This window comes from Coffea eugenioides, unplaced genomic scaffold (genome assembly GCF_003713205.1).
Source record: "Coffea eugenioides isolate CCC68of unplaced genomic scaffold, Ceug_1.0 ScVebR1_389;HRSCAF=1061, whole genome shotgun sequence".
Classification (NCBI taxonomy): Eukaryota; Viridiplantae; Streptophyta; class Magnoliopsida; order Gentianales; family Rubiaceae; genus Coffea; species Coffea eugenioides.
In genome coordinates this window covers 5,703-26,623 of record NW_020864223.1, presented here as the reverse complement: position 1 = coordinate 26,623, position 20,921 = coordinate 5,703, and the positions used below count along the sequence as shown (strand labels likewise).

The window sequence follows — 20,921 nt, the reverse complement described above, 5'->3', positions numbered from 1 at the left end:
AGGGCTTCATACGACTGATGTCCAATGCACTGCATGGTATCCATCTGATATAAAGAAAATAGACAAATTAATATAGTGTACAAGATTGACTAGGAAATGCTAGCAAAAAGCATACATATTGACGGAGTGAAAATTGTAGGAGTAGTAATTACCAGATATTCAAGTTGTCCTAATACTCCGTAGAGCATGTGCCCGGACTGCGTCTGCTGATGGATAGAAGACGTAATGTACAAGATGGTGTGGCGGTGGTACCATCTGAGATACTCTTCTAAAGGTCTGAATGTATTTGTAGGATGTCCCTGGACCTCAGCTTCGTAGCGTCGATCCCAATAACTTATCCAACTCTTATAAAACTGAGCCTAATTTCTTCCTAGAAATCCAGCTAGACCAAGTTGGTGCAAAGCCTTATGATCAGTGTCAATTTGTTCAAGAATTTTTTGTACCATGCCGAACTGACGCATCACTCGATCTGGACAATGAAACTCAACTATGTGTCAAAATATCAAAGGGACCTTTGCTCGCCATATATGCTTTCCCCGTCTGCAATACGCAGGTAGAGATGGCAGTATATCACCACTATATGGCATCCAGATGAACTGATAGAACAGGAAAAATAGATATTCAATCCTCATTGCCTTGAATAGAAATTCAGCGAAATGCAAATAATAATTATCCACAAAATAATAACATACCCGATTCATTCTTAGCAACCCTATCTGCTCTCGATAATACACCGCAGGCTGACCAGGAGGCTCATAATCTAAACGATCATCTGCCCATCTCCCACCTCTTCGGTAATCTCCAACCTCATATCAAGAATGTATATCAAGACGAATAAGTGGGATTCGCTCCCAGGCCCAAAGCTGTTCAATACCAAGGTAATTTTCAGTGAATAAGATGTGTGTTTGTCGCGCCCCATTTTTCGTGATGGAAATAAAGTATTTACAAAAGATGTGATTTATTTAAAAATAAGTGAAAAGGGACCTAAAATGGGACTTTAAATAATAAGACAATTTGGGTCCAAAATTTAGTCTAAAAGGGTTTTTAAGAAAAAAGAGGAGTTGCCACTTGGTATTGAGTTTGGGTGTACCAAATCACCCAAAAGTGTTTTTTTGACAAAAATAAAATAAAATAAAATAAAACCCTTTTCGACAACTCCAGATCTTTGAAAAATAAGAGAAAATGGGTTCGGAAGTCACGATTGAAAAAAGGGAAGGCAAAGGTTTGATTAACTCAAACTTAAGGCACCCTTTTAACCTAGTCTAAACTAGTTGCGAGATTTAGTCAAAAATTTTCTAATCTAACCCTTAATTTTATCACATTTGGATGTTTCCAACATGGATACAAATCTAAATTTATAAAATATCGAAAGGGACAAAATATCCATTCAAGGGTTTAATTGATACCAATCGCATTGATTGCGAAGGCCAAAATAATTCCTCGAAAGAGTTACGAGTATGCGAATGATGAAATTAAAAGAAAAGAAAAGAAAAGAAACTTAAATTATATATCTAGATATAAGTGACCAAAGAATAGAAATGCAATATAATGGGTGTAGGAAACAAAAACTCGTGACATAATTTTCTTATACAGTAATTGATGGGGTATTTAAACTAAAGAGTTATAATCACCCATATCCATGTTCAAAGAATAATTCTCCTAATATGAACAAGCAAATGAACTAACTTATTCTACAATTTCTTAAATGAGATGCAATTCTAAATGATATGATTAACACATATAGAGGATAGGGGATAATATAATAAGGAATATCATGCAAATGAAAAACGATCCTAAAAATGAAAATATGCATGAAAATGAAATGAATATCACACAAAATAAATCTAAAGCACGAACAACATAAGGGTCTAGCATTGGACTAACTCATTTCTAAAAATCCTTACTAGCATTGGACTAGCAAGTAAGCAGAGGGAGAAGCCACAACTAGCGTTGGACTAGTGTGGTGACGTCATGCATTCTTAATATATAGTAAAACAGATAGACATAGATTAAAACAAATAAATATGTAAATCAAATAAATAAAGCAAATAAAAATATATAAACAAATAGAAACACGTAGGAGCACATAAGAGCACGTAATTGACATTGGAATAATAATAATAATAGGAGTACCTCCCTTTTGAAGTGGTGACTAAATGGAGTCAAATTGCCCTATTTATACTCAAAATGAACAAAAGAATCATGACATCAATTTAATTGAAAATAATAATAATGATAAAAATACTAAATTCACATTAATATGTCAACTATAAAGAAACTTAAGAATATCTAAAAAATTACAAGTTAAATATATTCAAAAGTAGCATAATTAGCTATTAAAGAAAAGAAACAATCATAATGAAGAGAGTCAAAATTCACTAGGGACTAAATTATAAAAATTAAAAAACTTTTGAGGCTAAAAATATAATTTTTCCAAAGTTTAGGGGTCAAAATTAAATGAAAGATAAAGTTCATGGACCAAAGTGCAATTCATTTAAGGACCTAATTGAAAGAAATTTAAAATATTCTGAGCCACAGTGAAACTACTCCAAAGATCAGGGGCTAAACTGAAAATCTGTTTCTGGTCTCTCAGGAAACAAGGCCACTGGCCAAATTTTGTTTATTTTCTGTGCCAAAAATCCCTTCAGCCCAAACGAAACCCGCAAAGAAATAAACCAAAATCCATGCTCAAAACCAAACCCAAAATAACCACCAGCCCACCAGAATAAAAAACATTAGCCCATTCTTTTATTTCTCTTCTTATCTTTTTCTTCTTCTCTTTTCTTTCTTCTTCCTCCACTTCCCATCCATTTCTTTTCTTCTTCTTCGGCCAGCTGACTGCTGGCAAATTTTTCGGTCGCCAAAATTTCTCAAAATATACCCCCTGACTCGATTTTTTGCGTAGATTCCATTTTCGAAGTTATTTTTTACAAAAAAGGAAAGAAAAGTGGTCAAAATAGTAAAAGTCAGTCCAATTTTTATTTTTTTTTAACACTCAAATCTTCACAAAAAAAAAAACATAAAATTTATACTACAACACTCCTTGTGATTTTGACAACATAACTATGAACTAAAATCGATAAAAACAAAAATAAATATGACAAAATTTACCCAAAACAGTCCAAAAAATAAAAAAAACCTTCAAAAACTTTTAACACTCAAAACTCCAAAATTTTTGAATAACCACACATTTTCAGACCTACACTGTCAAATGGTCATCTATTTTAACAAAAAAAACATGCACAATGTTCAGCTTTTAATTCGTTTTCCATTTTGGCATTTTATCAAACAGTTAATATGCATATATAAGAAGCATTTTCTTTTCCAAAATCTGGTTCATGCCATTTCCCAAATTTTTAACAATACAACAACAACAATGCAAGGCAGCAAAAACAGGAGAAAATAAGCAACAAAATATGAATTTAATGTGAAAAACAAAACTGAAAAAAAGAAGAAAGAAATACCTCTAGAATATTGCAGTCACTCGTTTGAGCTTTGTGGTGAAATTCCTAAACCTCAATGGCCTGACTGCTAGTTTCCCCTTTTTGTTTGATTTGTGGAGTATATTGGGAGAAAAAGAAGAAGGAGTCGAGAGGGAGAGTTGGGGAGTGGAGAGTTAGTTTTTTTTTTTCTTTTGTGGCTTGCTTTCGAGAGAGAGCCGAGAGAGTCAATATTGGGAGAGAAAAAAAGAAGTTTGTATATGTGTTTGGTCAAAATGATGATTTTTTACCAAATGACAAGAAAGGTGAAGAAAGTTGAGTGTAGGAATTGGTTAAGTGTATTTGGTAGGGAAAATGATGAAAATGTGCAAGTTAGTCATGATTTTTTATTTTGATCTTCTTTTTTTTATTTTGATTTTGATTGATTTTTTTCTTTTTCATGATTTTCTTTTCTTAAAATAAACCTACAAAAAAATGAGAAAAATATACATTAAAATGAAAGAAAATAAATGACTCATTACATAAAAATTTGATAAATTTTGGTAAAAATTTGGTGTCTACAGTGTTTAAGCAAAAATAGTTTATGAGATATATATTTATTTACCTATAGTTATAAGTAAGGCCCACCAGTACTCTTAGTTTCTGCTCGAGAAGCAATACACACCCGCGAATATAAACAGGCCAACACCGCGCTTCCCCAACTGTATTCGCCCATTGCCTCAAAATCTTGTACATAATCGAGCCAATTTGTACTAACAACATTGCCTATGGTATCTGCAAATAATAGACCTTCCAATAGAATCAGTATGTACATCCGAACATATTGACGAACCATCTCCTCAAAAGCATTGGGCTCCAATGCTGCCCGTAATCATGCCTTTATGAATGACATCTTCAGTCGCTCATCTCGAAAGTGCCTATTCTCTGGCCAAATTCCTAAAAGATCGTAAACCATTTGTTAGCATTGTAAGGGACTCCGTCTAATATGATTCAAGGTAACATGAAGGCCATCAACACGCAGGCCCCACAGCACCTCAACATCCTGCAAGGTGATGGTAGCCTCGCCTATAATAGGGAGATGAAATGTGTGTGTCTCTTATCTCCAACACTCGACAAGTGCAATAATCAATCCATGATCCACATAAACGTAACCGGCTCTACGTGCCCCGCCAAATACAGCCCGGTCGATGTAATCAGTTATTCGAGGGTCTATATACATAAAGGGTTTAAACAATTCTTTGTCACATCTTCTGACATCTAGGTCACAAGATGCACCATGAAATACAGCAGCGAACCTGTGGTGTGGCTATAAATATAATATAGAAGGGTCAATCGGCCCTTGACCTGAGGGTTCCACAGCATTCCAATGATCCATGGACAGTTATGCCTGCAACTAAATTATTATTAGTCGAATTAGGTGTGCATTATAAAAAATATATGCCAAAATAAATAAATGCCACTAAAAAGCAACAAGAGAAAAATCTCATATACAACATAACAGAAGATTAATATTCATAACAGAAGAATGCATTTTATTAATATATTCAGAAAGTACACAAATATGGGTGTGTTTATTTCACGACAAATTAATCCTAACATTCTATTGATTAAAGTAACCAGAATATGGGTAGTTAGATGCAGTGTGTTTGGGTTGCAAACAGTTACTACACCGACGTGGAGCATCCGGACACCTTCGATCCATCTCATTCCGAATTCTAGCAGTCCTTAAAGGCCCCGGAGTCTTTTGGTTCAAACGATCACCTAGAATATGAATTCGCAAATCCGCTATCGGCCAATATTTTGTGTCCCTAAGCGGATAAAAATGGCCAGAAAATGTAGCCTGGTATGCAGAAAATATGTATTCCGGTGCCACAAGAGTCATCAGATTAATTCTGGATCTAAAGCAAGCTGCGAACACATGTGAACACGAAAATCGTAATTCCCTCCATTTTTCACACGTGCACATTTGATTTGTAAGGTCAACAGTTTGCACGTTGCCACCCCAATGATTTTGTCAATGAGCAATAGTAATACAAAACACTCCCCTAATGGGATCATACATTATAACAGAGTGTGCTCGCCCATTTTCTTCATTCGTCAAACATTTTTTTCAACTTTTTTTTTGGAGTGTGTACACCTGATCCTTTGTGATCTTTAGGTTCTCGACGAACAGATCAACTGTCTGATTAAGTGTAAACCGAATACATGCTGTGATCGGCAACATCCGAGTATCACTCATTAAGTTGTTAAAACATTCGGCTATATTTGTAGATGTGTGTTCCTACCGATAGCCCTCATCTTTGCATAAGGCCCACTGTATGGGTCTGACTGAACCTCCTGTCAACCATGCATATGCCTCTGCATTTAATGTGAATATTTGTTGCATGTATTCCTCGTACTTTCGAGGTTGATTTGCTGATCCGGCAGCCCATACAAGATCTTTAAGCCTACGCATATTATAAAAGGCGTTAAGAGTATTTCATTTCATATAAACGAAATTAAGCCCTAAACAAGTTGAGAAATAATGTTACCTTTGATTCTTGAATTTCTGCGTAAAATTGCTCCGCACATGAACCAAGGAAAATCGATGAACTGCTAGTGGTTCTTTCCATTCTGGGAGCATCCTCATTGCGTTGATTATTCCATGGTGGCGATCTGAAATTATGCATATATTTTGAATATCACCACACACGTGAATACGCAATAGTCTAATGAACCAACTCCAACTGCGATTATTCTCCTCATCTACTAATGCGAAAGCCAGAGGAAATAAATGATTGTCAGTATCGAAAGCAATAGCACTTAGTATCTTTCCACGATATGGGCCTTTAAGAAATGTACCATCTACACAAATGACGGGTTTTAAATGACGAAACCCTTCAATGGCAGGAGAAAATGCCCAAAAGATATGGTCAAATATCGGACTGCTCGGAATACTCAGTGGATGATGATCCCACACAACTACCGTACCCGGATTGGTATATTGTAATTCCTGGACATACGTTGGGAGCTGTGCAACGGACATAGGCCAATCGCCATAGACAATATCTATAGCCCTACGCCTGCCATACCAGACTTTCTTGTATGAAATGTCAACGTGAAATTCTTTTTTCACTGACGTTTGTATTTCTTTGATTCTATACACTGACCCATTCATTATGTAGGGGATAATGTGCTCAGCTATTATGTCGCCACTCAGTTGCCTATGATCGTTGTTGCCACATACACGGACACATGTATGCTTTTCAGCAAGTGTAACGATCATCCACATCTTGTAAGATTTACGTAGGGTTGCCCTAAATTGCCAATTGCATGGAGGTATAGAGGTGCGAGCCCTACATCTGACATACCAAGTTGTAGGAGTGTTTTCACGGACTTTAAACTCCCTATTTTCCTTTATAGACCACAATTTAATTGCTCGCTTTACATGGTCTTTGGTTTCAAATAGTTGGCCAAGGTCTAACTCTTTCGTGCGTTCATTCCACAATTTTAGCTTCTCAACCCCACATGCATCCAGTGGATCAAACTTTAATGCAGCATCAACACTGGCTTTATATCGCAGTTGTGGTCCTTCATCAAAGGTCCATTGAGTATTATGATCCTGATGATCCCGTGTGAACTGACTTTCACTTAAATTTTCATTATGGGGAAATGAACCATACACAGGATTGTCATTATTGGAATCATCATCTGGTTCGGGTTCGGAGTCAACATCAACAAATTCAATGTCTTTATCTTCCCCGAACCCGCCAACTGTACACGTAGCAATGTCCACACCATAACTTATAATGGATTCCGTGTCCATTATTGGGTGACTACTACTGGGACTATTAACCTCCATGCGGCGTCTATTACCCTTTCTCCTAGATCCTCGAGCCGATCGAACATTTTCACAATCTATTTGGGTCAATTGACTCTCGTATAAGCCAATTGTCCCCACCACATCCATATGTTCCGATCCATATATGCTTGGGTCTTGATTACCATGCAAACTTGTAATATGCAAGTTTTGCATATCATCATGTTTGAAATCTAGAATCGATTCAACCTCGATATATATCTCCATCCCATGACCACTATTGGCTTCCGTTAACTCCATTATCATCTACCAAGGGCGTGGCACTGAACACACCATTTTGCATGTGATTCTGAAATATCAAGTTAATTTTATGAGTATTTCGGTTTAACTCCATCATATTATATACGATGTTCACCAATCCATCAAAATTCATCCTTTCTGTGAGGAACATGATCTTTTTGGTCAACGGTGGATCATATGATATTGACCCGCCAGCATACACAATTTTTCCTCCCCAATAGAATTGCATCATCAAACAATTACCGCTTGACATGTTTCACCTAATCTACCAAAGACATTAATATAATATATGTATCACTGTTAACAAAAATGGAGTAAATTATACAATTTTATATTATTTTACCATAATTATTATACCTAATCAACGTATAGAATTTAAAATTTTTTGTATTTTTATTTAAATTACGTAAGTAGTCGAGTGATATATCTATATTAAGTTCAACCCTAATTAATATATTTATATTAAGTTAATTACGTTTAATGCTAATTAATATATTTGTATTATGAACCAGTTCAACAGCATGTATTTAACATGCTACAACCCTAATATGGAGTTTAAAAGTTTATTGATAAATTAATCATAAAAATTTTCTCTCCAAATAATTTAAAATATTAAGATATATTTGTAACTTTACCTTAATTTTGTAAAATATCTACATTAATTACCTTTAATTCGATATATGTGTAATATTAAAAAATTTAATAGCATCTATTAACATATCCATATGTTTGCACCTATTGTTTAAAATATTAATCACGTGGTAAAACTATATTAATTTATTGGTAACTTTAATCATGTGTCAAAAGTATATTAATTGGTAACAACACTTAAATTTATCCTTTTTTAATAGGATGATTAGTGATATGGTTAATTACTATCTAAATAAATAATTTACCTTACTAATTAATTAAGCTAATCACTAACTAACTAATTTGGGTTATCACATATTCGTCCACATACCTAGTATTATACAATTCATTAACACTACATTCATTAATTTCAACTAATCACCATGCAACAACAAAAAAATACTCTAATTTACCATGTCAATTAGAAAACACTAATACGAAATAAAATATAAATAGTGTCATATCATATTTAGATTTTATAAATAATATATAATACAACACAAAAATAGAATTCACATTAAAACATAAAAAACTATATTATATAATTAATAATCATGACTGACACGTTCCAAATTATGGTAAACGATATTTATGAATAATAATTAAAGAAATAGATAAGTATTTTACTTACTTGATTATTGTTGTTTTCCCCTCGTCAATGATGGAGTGTCTGCGAGAATTTAGCCTGTCGAGATTTGCAAACACGACTGTTCAAATCAAAGGCCCTCTACTGACCAAATCCCAATCCCTCTATCTCCGTCCAAATATTATAGCTTCAGACATCACAAAGTTAAGCTCATCCAAAATATAGCTAAGCTAAGCGCTAACTTCAAGATCTCTGTGTCCTTCCAAATATTGTTTGTAACTTCAGACATCACACACTTCACACAGCCAAGCTCGAACAGAATGCAGAGGCTAAATTTACAAACATGAGAAATGGAGATGCGGAGCTCCGTTTATGATTAGAGGGAAGGGGGAGAAACGAAAGTCTCTGAGAAAGAAGAAACGACTGAAGTTGTGGTTATGGAGTTGTGGTTGTGTCCTTCCAAATATTGTTTGTAACTTCAGACATCACACACTTCACACAGCCAAGCTCGAACAAAATGCAGAGGCTAAATTTACAAACACGAGAAATGGAGATGCGGAGCTCCGTTTATGATTAGAGGGAAGGGGGAGAAATGAAAGTCTCTGAGAAAGAAGAAACGACTGAAGTTGTGGTTATGGAGTTGGGAGTTATTCTGAAGAACAATTTATAAGCGAAGGAATTATACATTTCTCTAGCCCGTTGCTCCATGTTGATGCGACTAGAGTGTCATAACTTGAGAAATAAAAAAGGCTGCCTACGCCTGTCCCTGACACAAAACAAGCCAACAAAAATAAAGCTGCAGTCCCAGGCGGTCAAAGGCTGCAAGCTTCTGGCCAATAAATTTTGTATATGTCTGGCAAATGTCTTGCTGGATATGTCTAAAAGGAGAGGAGCATAATAAACCAGGACGATCAATAATCGAGCCAATTTGTCTTTATATTGCACGCATCAACCTAACAATGATGAACGAATGGCAACACAAGTTTCACGAAAAGGTTAACTGTTCTCAAAATTAGCTTTTGACAGTCGGAGAATAAAGCCTTTAATAGTGGATGAAAATTATGAGAGATCCAAAAGGGCCACTGATATTTAAGATTGGTCAAAGGGACCATATTTCACCAAACCTTTTGGGACCATATTTCACGTGAAAAAAGCTATCAACAGAGCCACTGGGAACGACGGTCAAAGGCTGCATATACTCTAATTATCTGGCTGGACGCCTAAGAAATTTTTTTTTTTTTAATGAGCAGGAGGTTTTAAAAAAAAAAACATTTCTGACCGTCGCGCCATGTAGGAGCGACGGTCAGAAGATTTTTTTAAAAAAAATATTTCTGACCGTCACGCCATATAGGAGCAACGGTCAGAAATTTTCTGACATCTCTGACCGTCGCTCTTACATGGCGCGACGGCCAAAAGGACTTTTTTTTAAAAAAAAAAAATTTGCTGACCGTCGCGCTATATAGTAGCGACGAGCATAGATTGATACCAGGCAGCCAAGGGACTATATTTGACCGAACTTTTTGTCAACTAATAATATTCTAATCAATTAGCCCGAACTTTTAGACTTTCTGGCTCAAGCCTAAATTATAGGCTCAAGTTCAGCTCACCATTTAGTATGCGTTTCGGACTCATATCAGGTTCGACTCAAACTCATAATTAACTACATAATTATATATAATATATTAATATTTATAAATTTGTATATAAATTATTAATATTTTAATGTTACAATATGTATAATTATACATTATATATATCATTTAATATGTGTTCATATATATATATATGAACAGGTTGGGCCTTAATTGGCCTTGAGCTTAGTGAGGTTGAAACTCCGTTCATATCTAATTCGGACCTATAATTTAGATCCAAACTCTATCCGATCCTATTAAATATAGGACTCATCGGCCTTTTTTACTCAGGCTAACCCGACCCATTAACAGTCTTATATATCAATTACAATCACCAAACAAAAATTTAAAAAAAATTGATTTTCTCTGTAAACTTGCATGAGGTACAACACGTTATACCTGAACATATTTACGTTTCTTAAGCTATAGGAAACAACATCAAAAAGATTTCTCAAACATGGAAACGGATTTCTTTTCAATTGATTTATATTTGCTAAAAAACTGTTCAATTGGTTTCAAAGAAAGCCATCAGATAAAACATTATAAGCTCGTTTTCAATTGTTACAAAAGTTCGCATTTAATCTTTTCTCTGTTCATTCTCATCTATAATCATTTCCCATTCTTCTGTCATAGTAGTTAGGGTGTCAATCCAAATTCGTCTTAAAAATAAATGGAGTTTTTGGACTTTAGACTTTTCGGCTCGAACCTAAATTATAGGCTCAAGTTCAGCTCACCATTTAGTATGCGTTTTAGGCTCATATCAGATTCGACTCAAACTCATAATTAACTACATAATTACATATAATATATTAATATTTATAAATTATTATAAATTTGTATATAAATTATTAATATTCTAATATTACAATATGTATAATTATACATTATATATATCATTTATATATATCCTAAACTACATAAAGCCGCGAAGGCTTTGCTACAGTCAATTGTCTTGGTTCCCCGTCATTTGCCTGCTCATTTTGGCCTCTTCTGTCTTTTCACAGGCCATGCCCTCAGCTATCTTCGAGGATTGCCGTCCGCATTTGTGATTTTGTGACCTTTTACGTTCCAATTATGCCCTCCTATCTTGGTTCCTTTGTAATTAACATCCCAATTTTGTACTTTGTGGTCTTTGCCTCTTATTTGTACTTTGTGGTCTTTGTCTTTTATATTCCTCCTACGAATTTACACCCATTTACATATAAATTTACAATATACATATATTAGTTGTGCGCATTTTTGTATTAGGATATGAATTCTTTGCAAAATTTGAATACATATTAGGCCATCACTTTTTTACAAAGTTTTGCTTTATAATCTATATATATTAATTGCTTGCATTTTTATTTTTTTCATGCAAAAAAAATTGTACAAACTTTGTATATTTATTTTGTCACCAAAACAAAAACTTCTTATTTACGCAATAAATTATAAACCAATTGTTCTATTTTGTGTTGCCTTATATTCATAAAAAAATCCTACTTTAATAATCTTTGTTAGATATATTAAATTATTAGCTTATAAATTTGAGATTTTAAAGATAAGCAATTTGACATTTGAAAGATAAGCATAATAAAACAAATATAGCAAGTATAAAGCGATAATTAGTTACATATCTGTTTATAAATAAATGCACAATTTTGTTTTCCAAAAAATGCTAGGCTAAACAAGGGATTACTAATTACAGTCTTATTCTTACAAATGTAAAATCATTTTCCTGTATTTCAAAATATATTAAATTATCAACTTATAATTTTTACATTTTGAGCCTGAGTGACATAAAACAAATATAGCAAATACAGAACAATAATTAGTTATATCTATCTATAAATAAACAAATATATAAAATCTTTTTTTCCCAAAAATGCTTGTCCAAAAAACATGATTATTAATTACATTCTTTCTCTAAAAAATCTAATTCTCCGCAAAATTTGAATACATATTAGGCGATCACTTTTTTACAAAATTTTGCTTTATAATCTATATATATTAATTGCTTGCATTTTTATTTTTTTCATGCAAAAAAATTGTAGAAACTTTGTATATTCATTTCGTCACCAAAATAAACCAAGACAAAAACTTCTTATTTACCCAATAAATTATAAACCAATTGTTATATTTTGTGTTGCCTTATATTCATATAAAAATCCTACTTTAATAATCTTTGTTAGATATATTAAATTATTAGCTTATAAATTTGACATTTGAAATGTAAGCATCATAAAACAAATATAGCAAGTATAAAGCGATAATTAGTTACATATTTGTTTATAAATAAATGCACAATTTTGTTTTCCAAAAAATCCTAGGCTAAACAAGGGATTACTAATTACATTCTTATTCTTACAAATGTAAAATCATTTCCTGTATTTCAAAATATATTAAATTATCAACTTATAATTTTTACATTTTGAGCCTGAGTGACATAAAACAAATATAGCAAATATAGAACAATAATTAGCTATATATCTATCTATAAATATATATATATATAAATCTTTTTTCCCCAAAGTGCTTGTCCAAAAAACATGATTATTAATTACATTCTTTCTCTAAAAAATCTAAGATCATTTTCATGTATTTCAAAAATGTTTCTTTCGCTATATTTGTTTCCAGAGTTCTTCTTATTCTCTATATAAAATCAATAATTAGTTAGATATTAGCTTCAAAAAATATAAGATAGCTTGTGTCTGTTTCAAAAATATTATTTTAACAATACTCATTAATTAATAAACTATTGTGATACTTTATCCCTTTTCTATAGAATTCCATCTTGCCGATTTCCTCTTTTCTTGAATTGCCTTTTATATTGTCAGCTCTTTCATTGTCTAATTAATATTTAATGTGCCCATGTGTTCATTTGCTATTCAAACTACTGTTTAATCACGTGTTATTCATCTAATTGCATTCATACTGCTTTTTCATTTTCCTTTCACATCAATCCTTTTTACTATCTAATCTTCATTAAATGCATCCACTTGATTGTTTGGTACTTGCAATTGCCTATCACCATTCATAATATACTTCTTCTTATTCCTCCCACTCTTCTAGCCGTCCGATCGTTGTTGTCATCAAGTTTCCCTTTTATTCAATTTATTATTCCACTTCTTTCCATCCCACTATCTTTCACAGCTAAGCTTCTTCATCCAACTATACTGCAAGTTCCTCTCGTTCCTGTTTTGCCTATTTTGCTGTATCTTTCTTCCTGCAATTTCTACCTGGTAAATTACTCTCTTATTGTTAGTTTTCTTCTATAAATCTCTATTTTTATTGTACAGTTAGTTTGTTTCGCTTATGTTGTTTATATATCTCATCAACCACTGCTTTTCTTCCATTAATAACCTCTGTCATTTTTCCTTCTTATAGCTTCGTCGGATATGTACTTCTATCGTTATGTGTTTTACTCTTATTTATGATGATGCATTTATACCTCCCTTGCATGCTTTTCTCTCGTAACAGATCCCTTGCTTTCTAGCCATGCAAGATTCCTTCTTTTTTTGGTTATGTGCTTTTTTTAGCACCGTTGTCCATACTTTTACCCATTGTATTTTACCATTGTAATTTCCATGTCATCTGCATCTTATTTTCTTAGCTTTCTTTTGATAGCAGCCTTTTATACTATCCCTTCCCTCCACTTTTTCAAAAAAAAAATATTCTCCTATGTTCCATCTTAGAAACCGATGTGTATAATAGCTCTTTAATTTGCCATCCCTATTTCTTAGATTCATTGCATGCATGATGTTTTTATGTTCTGCGACATTCCATTTTACTCTAAATTCTTCTTTCTTGATTTTTATTCATATTCTTGTTATACTTTTTCCCCTCTATTTTCCATTTCATTTTACTAACCATTTTTATATATTTCAGTTACAGGATCTTCTGTCATCTCCTCCTTCTTCCGTTTCTTCATAGCTTTTTGATATCAGATATAAGGTAACAGTATCATTTTATATCCCTTTTGCTATTTTATAGAGACTCTATATCCTGCTGCCTTATATGAGGTTTCTATATTCTTATTCTGATGTTATCTTTTACATTACTTTCGACCTCCATAGTCATTGTCATTTCTGCACCATTATATTTCTCATTTTTCCTCAGTTCATTGATCAACTATCATATATAATCATTGATGTTGTTAATTATACCATATATTTCTCTGTGTTCATTACTTTTATTTAGTATGCCTCGAAAACGTAAATTTTCCTCCCAAGATGAATACCGCATCGAAAATAATCGACGACGCCAAGAAAGATATGCTGCAGAGATAATCAGACGCCAGCAGCATGCTACACAGATGGCTAGCAAAAACATAGAATCTATTCCACTTCATCCAGCACATGTTGTTAGTGTCACAGATGTTTCTCCTGTCCCTATTTCTTCAGAGCATGAGAACCATTTAATTGATGTCCCTATTTACACTAATGCATCAGAAGCTACCAGCTCTTTCCATCATCAATCTCTTGATGCTCTTCTGCCATCATCCTCTTTTGTTCCAAGTCCTTCCTCATGCTTTCCCTTGCCTGCTCCACAATTTCCTCACGTATTGGACAGCTTATCTACATCAGCTATATCTCACATTGATCCATGTATCTATTTCATTTTTCACTCTTTTGTATAATTTTTCCCCCTGCTTACTTATCATCTCAATAATATCCAAATTCCTGATTTTTTCATTCATATATATATATATATATATATATATATATATATAGACAATCTTCCTGCAGTGAATGATCCTGTCTTACAAGACCTCTTTGGTTCACCGTCATCTGATATTAGTATTCAGTGGTTCAATTGTCCCATTTCTACATGTACGCTTTCTGCCTATTTTAATAACCTCCATAACTACTGAATAATATATAATTATAATACATATCAATGTTGCAGTCTGGTTTTCTCTCATTTTTATAGCTGAAATTATACTAATCAATTTTCAGCATAGTCAATGCTAATGACAGAACCATCAAATTCATCCTCAACTATCCAAAATCAACCTGGTGCGACAACAGTCTTTAATACATTTTTCCTTACTTTTATCTCTTTATACATAATAGAAAGCTTTTCTATCTTCCTATTATAGCTTATCAAAATTCCTATTCAATTCTTCTAGCTCCTATACGCCGCAGAAAAAATACACCATTGCTCCAACAAATACCATTAGAACCAACCATCCTCCCATCTGTTCCAGATTGTCCACATTGTCATGCTAAACGGTTTTATATGGAACCACCAAGATTTTGTTGTGCATCAGGAGAAGTTTGTCTAGCAGAAACAAAAATGCTGGATAAGTTGCTGCAACTCTATAAAGGAAACACTCCTGAAAGTATTGAATTCAGACAATGTATCAGGAGTTACAACAATATGTTTGCTTTCACATCATTGGGAGTTCATTATGACAAAGAGCTGAGCAAAAGAAACAGAGGCATCTATACATTTCGAGTTCAAGGACAGATTTATCATTTTGTCAATCCACTCAAACCTTCTACTGGTGAAAAAGCATCGAATCTTCAGCTTTATTTTTATGATACAGAACATGAGATGCAGAATAGAATGGCTCTGTCAAGCAAATTCAAGGAATCGATTGTTCAGCAACTAAAATCTGTCCTTGATGACAATCCTTATTCTATCTTTATCCGAAAATTGGCAGACATTGATAAATACAAAATTTTCTTGAAATCCAATCCTGGATTAGATCAACGTGTTTTCAATGTTCCTTCAATGTCTCAAGTTGCAGCAATTTGGTCAGAGAATGACAGTGTTAATGGAGACAGGTCAAGAGAAATTGAAATCTGTACAAAGACAGGAGATAGAAAAATAGTCAAGCAATATTATGGTTGTTGTGACACATTACAGTATCCACTGATATTTGCTCGTGGAGAAACCGGATGGCATCCGGAATTCTTAGAAAAACAAAAACTCAGATTCTTCAACAACCCCATCAGACTTGTGAAAAGGAAAACTTGGTTTCTATCAATGAATGCAATGATATAGAACAGCTATTTTCTGCAGAACAAACAGGTATAACTCCAATTACAAATATTTATATTCTCTGGTTCTTATTTACTCTCATATACAAGTGACCTCCTTCTTACATTTTTCTAATGTTAACAGCTGCCAAAAAGAAAAAAAGACAAAGACCAACTGTCTCATGCAGAGAATATTATGCTTACAAATTCCAAATGCGAGATGGAGATCAGTCAAACTTGCTGCATATCGGCCGTTTATTCCAGCAATATTCTGTTGATAGCTATGTGAAATTAGAGACATCACGCCTTGAATTTCACAGCAACAAACAGAACAAATTGAGAACAGAGACTTATCAAGGATTGCTCGATATCATAGCAAAAGGGAACACAAATGCATCAGATGTGGGAAAACGCATCATCCTGCCTGCAAGTTTTATAGGAGGGTCAAGAGATATGCGATGACGATATATGGATGCTATGACCCTTGTACAACATTATGGAAAGCTAGATATCTTCCTTACAATGACCTGCAATCCATCTTGGCCTGAAATAAAGAACCATTTGCTTGACACAGATGAAGCTCAGAATCGGCCTGATTTGATAACACGGATATTTCGTGCAAAAATAGAGCAATTGAAAGAAGATCTTTTCAAGAAACATCTTTTTGGTCATGTTGCTGCTTACACTTATGTTATCGAATTCCAAAAAAGAGGTTTCCTACATGCTCATTTTCTGATCATCTTAAAGGAACAATCAAAGATGTTCTCGCCAGAAGAATACGACAAAATTGTTTGTGCAGAGCTTCCTGATAGACACAAGGCACCATACTTATATTCTTTGGTTATAAAGCACATGCTTCATGGACCATGTGGATCAATGAATCCAAGTAATCCTTGTATGAAACAGAATCACAAGTGCAAAAATAACTATCCGAAAGATTTTTCAGAGTACACAAAGCATGAAAAAAATTCATATCCTATATACAGAAGACGGGATGATGGCAGCAAGATCTATATCAAAGAACATGAGTTAGATAATCGATGGATTGTCCCTTACAATCCATATCTTCTTGCAAAATATGACTGTCACATCAATGTTGAAATATATTCTGCCATCGAAGCTGTAAAGTACATCTACAAATATATATACAAGGGCCATGATAGGGTGATGTACCAGTTGACAGCTGAGCAAGCAAATCAAATCATTGATGAGATAAAAAATTTTCAATCCACAAGATGGGTATGTGCACCTGAACCTATCTGGAGGATATATGCTTTTGATCTCAGTGTTATCAATCCATCGGTTATTTTGCTTCATTTACATCTTGAAAACTACCAATCAATGTACTTTGACGAGAATCGTCCATTGACAGATATAATTACAGACGACAGGCTTTCACGAACAATGCTAATAGAATTCTTTGCAATGAATCGGACAAATGAACATGCAGAAAGCCTTAATCTTCTGTACAAAGAGTTCCCTCAGCATTTTGTCTGGGATGCAGATGATAGAATATGGTACACTAGAAAGAAAGGACAGGTCATTGGGCGTGTTATAACAGCACATCCGATTGACAGATATAATTACAGACGACAGGCTTTCACGAACAATGCTAACAGAATTCTTTGCAATGAATCGGACAAATGAACATGCAGAAAGCCTGAATCTTCTGTACAAAGAGTTCCCTCAGCATTTTGTCTGGGATGCAGATGATAGAATATGGTACACTAGAAAGAAAGGACAGGTCATTGGGCGTGTTATAACAGCACATCCGATTGAAGGAGAGAGGTATTATCTCAGAATATTGCTCATGCATGTTCGAAAACCCACATCTTTTGATGACCTGAAAACAGTTAACGGTTATCTAGCTTCTTCATTTAAAGAAGCTGCATAATTGCGAGGATTCCTTCAAATAGACAACGGAGCCGAAGAGTGCTTTTCAGAAGCTGTTGTCTATGGAATGCCGCAATGTTTAAGGCAGCTATTTGCAGTCATCTTGGTCCATTGTTCACCAGCCGATCTACAACATCTTTGGTCAAGATTTCGACCATTCTTATCAGAAGACATTACAGCAGACTCTTCTCTATCAGAAAATGAAATTATCATGAAAGTCCTTGCTTTGATTGATCAATATTTACAGATAATGGGAAAAAGTATAAAGGATTATGGTTTCTCAGACTTTATTCCAGATTCTCGCTCTATCAGTCTTACAAAAGAAATACAAGCTGAAGCTGACATACCTGTCTCCAAAGAAGATTTAGCAGCAGTCTCTATGTTCAATCCTGGATAGCAATTTGCATTTGACAAAATAATGAAAAAAGTTAATACAAACACTCCAGCTGCATTCTTCATTGACGGTCCTGGTGGTACAGGAAAATCTTTTCTCTATAAAGCACTCCTTGCAACAATTAGATCAAAAGAAGACATTGCATTAGCAACTGCAACATCAGGAGCAGCTGCATCAATACTTTCAGGAGGTCGTACTGCTCATTCACGCTTCAAAATCCCTCTCCATCATGAAGCTAGCAGCACATGTAATCTTTCTAAACAAAGTGCAATGTCTCAGTTAATCAAGAGTGCAAAGCTCATAATATGGGATGAAACAGCAATGGCAAAAAAATATGCAATTGAGTCCCTTGACAGATTTCTTAGAGACTTGTTAAGTTGTGATCACATCTTTGGTGGTAAAATCATTGTTTTTGGTGGGGATTTTCGACAGACTCTTCCAGTAGTGAGGAAAGGGCAAAAGGAAGATTACATCTCTGCATCACTTATCAATTCATATGTCTGGCCACAACTTCAAAAGATACGGCTGACTGAGAACATGAGAGCATCTTTGGACCCATCATTTTCAAATCTTTTGCTAAACATTGGAGATGGAACACAGCCAACCATTGCAGATGATAAAATCCAGTTGCCTTCTCCTATGATCATTCCTTTTATTAATGATGAAGTATCATTAAACTCCCTCATCAACATTGTTTATCCATCACTGTCTAACTTTCTGCCCTGCAATTCTGCTATGATTAATAGAGTCATTCTCAGTACAACAAATGATATTGTCCACGAGGTCAACCAAATTTTGATCCAGAAATTCCCAGGAGAAGAAATCAAATACATCAGCTTCGATCAAACCATAGATCCAATCAAGCAAGCTGATCACGGTGACTTCTTAAATATTGTTCACCCTCCAGGATTACCCCCACATGAATTGATTTTGAAGCAAAATTGCCCAGTTATACTTCTAAGAAATCTCAATCCTGCACAAGGATTATGCAATGGAACACGTTTGATTTGTTTAAATTTCAACAAAAATGTTATTCATGCACAAATTTCAGTTGGAATTCATTCTGGCAAACAAGTTTTCATTCCTCGCATTCCATTGCATAGCTCTAATGATGAATCATATCCAATCCCTTTCAAACGCACTCAATTTCCAATCTCTCTCTGTTTTGCTATGACAATTAACAAAACACAGGGACAAACACTTGATTTTGTAGGATTATATTTGAAAGAACCAGTATTTTCACATGGTCAATTGTATGTTGCACTATCAAGAGCCAAAACAGCTGATAATGTTAAAATTCTACTTAGACCTGTTGCATCTGATTCTTTATCCCATAATTCTACACGCAATGTAGTTTATCAGGAAATCCTGGCAGCTGCAACTCATGATTAAGTACTTAGCTTGAATGTCTTTAATTACAAATACCTTTACTTCTTACTCTATATATTTACATATCTCTGTCACTAACAATATATTTTTCATATTTTATACTTTAGATATGGAAGATAGATGCACCACTGTGAGTACCTTGACAGACAAATCAAGCGAGTGGATCATAAAAGTCATCCTGATTGAAAAAACAAACATCTCCCAGGAAAAGATCATAACACATTCCAGCGTTTCGTGTTTGCCGATGAACAAGTAAATTCAACATTACAAATTTGTCGCATTAAAAAAGTTTCAAGTATAGAAATAAATATTTTCCATCCTCAAATTTATTTATCATCCCGTTTTCAACCAATTGATAACCATTTCCTCTACAGAATGAATCCATCCAGGGAATTACTTTCACTAGAGATGTAAATTATGCAGACAGCAAGCTTCATCTCTACCGTACTTACTACATTGGCAATGCTGCTATTTTAGCCATCACTGATGAAAGAAACCAAGCTGGTTCTGTGCCATGGCAACTAACCATAATGAAAACAACTTTCATCAAGCAAGCACAGAAACAAAATGAGCTGACCCTGCACAATCGATTCCCATTAACTTCCTTCTGGAATCTTGACAAATATAAAAACAATTATTCCATCAGATTTAGTAAGCCTATCTTTACTTTTATCATTTTTCTAATACAAGCATATATACCTTAACTTTATATTAATGCTAACACATTATATTTATTGAATGACCTTATCTCTGCAGATCTCCTTTGTGCTTTAATTCAAGGATTCCCAGAATCTATAATATCAACAGCAAGAGGACCACGCACAATTCGCAGATTCATTGGTATTAATCCTGAGTAAACCTTCGACTCACTATCTTACTAAACACTCTTCCAT

At 34.1% G+C, this 20,921-nt stretch overlaps 2 protein-coding genes across 2 annotated transcripts; both read left to right on the top strand.

The window, feature by feature from the left end:
• Positions 1-16,820: 16,820 nt before the first annotated feature.
• LOC113758203 lies at positions 16,821-18,642 on the top strand. The gene is made up of 3 exons (XM_027301156.1): positions 16,821-17,901; positions 18,008-18,140; positions 18,330-18,642. Exons 1-3 carry the CDS (start codon positions 16,821-16,823, stop codon positions 18,640-18,642), a joined length of 1,527 nt encoding a protein of 508 aa, XP_027156957.1.
• A 21-nt stretch (positions 18,643-18,663) lies between these two features.
• On the top strand, positions 18,664-20,031 carry LOC113758202 (ATP-dependent DNA helicase PIF1-like). The gene has a single exon (XM_027301155.1). The coding sequence runs from the start codon at positions 18,664-18,666 to the stop codon at positions 20,029-20,031; it is 1,368 nt and encodes a 455-aa protein (XP_027156956.1).
• Positions 20,032-20,921: the final 890 nt, after the last annotated feature.

Coding starts and splice junctions, on each gene's coding strand:
- LOC113758202 (XM_027301155.1), top strand. CDS start 18,664: ATGAAAAAAGTTAATACAAACACTCCAGCTGCATTCTTCATTGACGGT.
- LOC113758203 (XM_027301156.1), top strand. CDS start 16,821: ATGGATGCTATGACCCTTGTACAACATTATGGAAAGCTAGATATCTTC. Junction 17,902..18,007: donor GAAAGGACAGGTCATTGGGC/GTGTTATAACAG, acceptor ATGAACATGCAG/AAAGCCTGAATCTTCTGTAC. Junction 18,141..18,329: donor CATCCGATTGAAGGAGAGAG/GTATTATCTCAG, acceptor GCAATGTTTAAG/GCAGCTATTTGCAGTCATCT.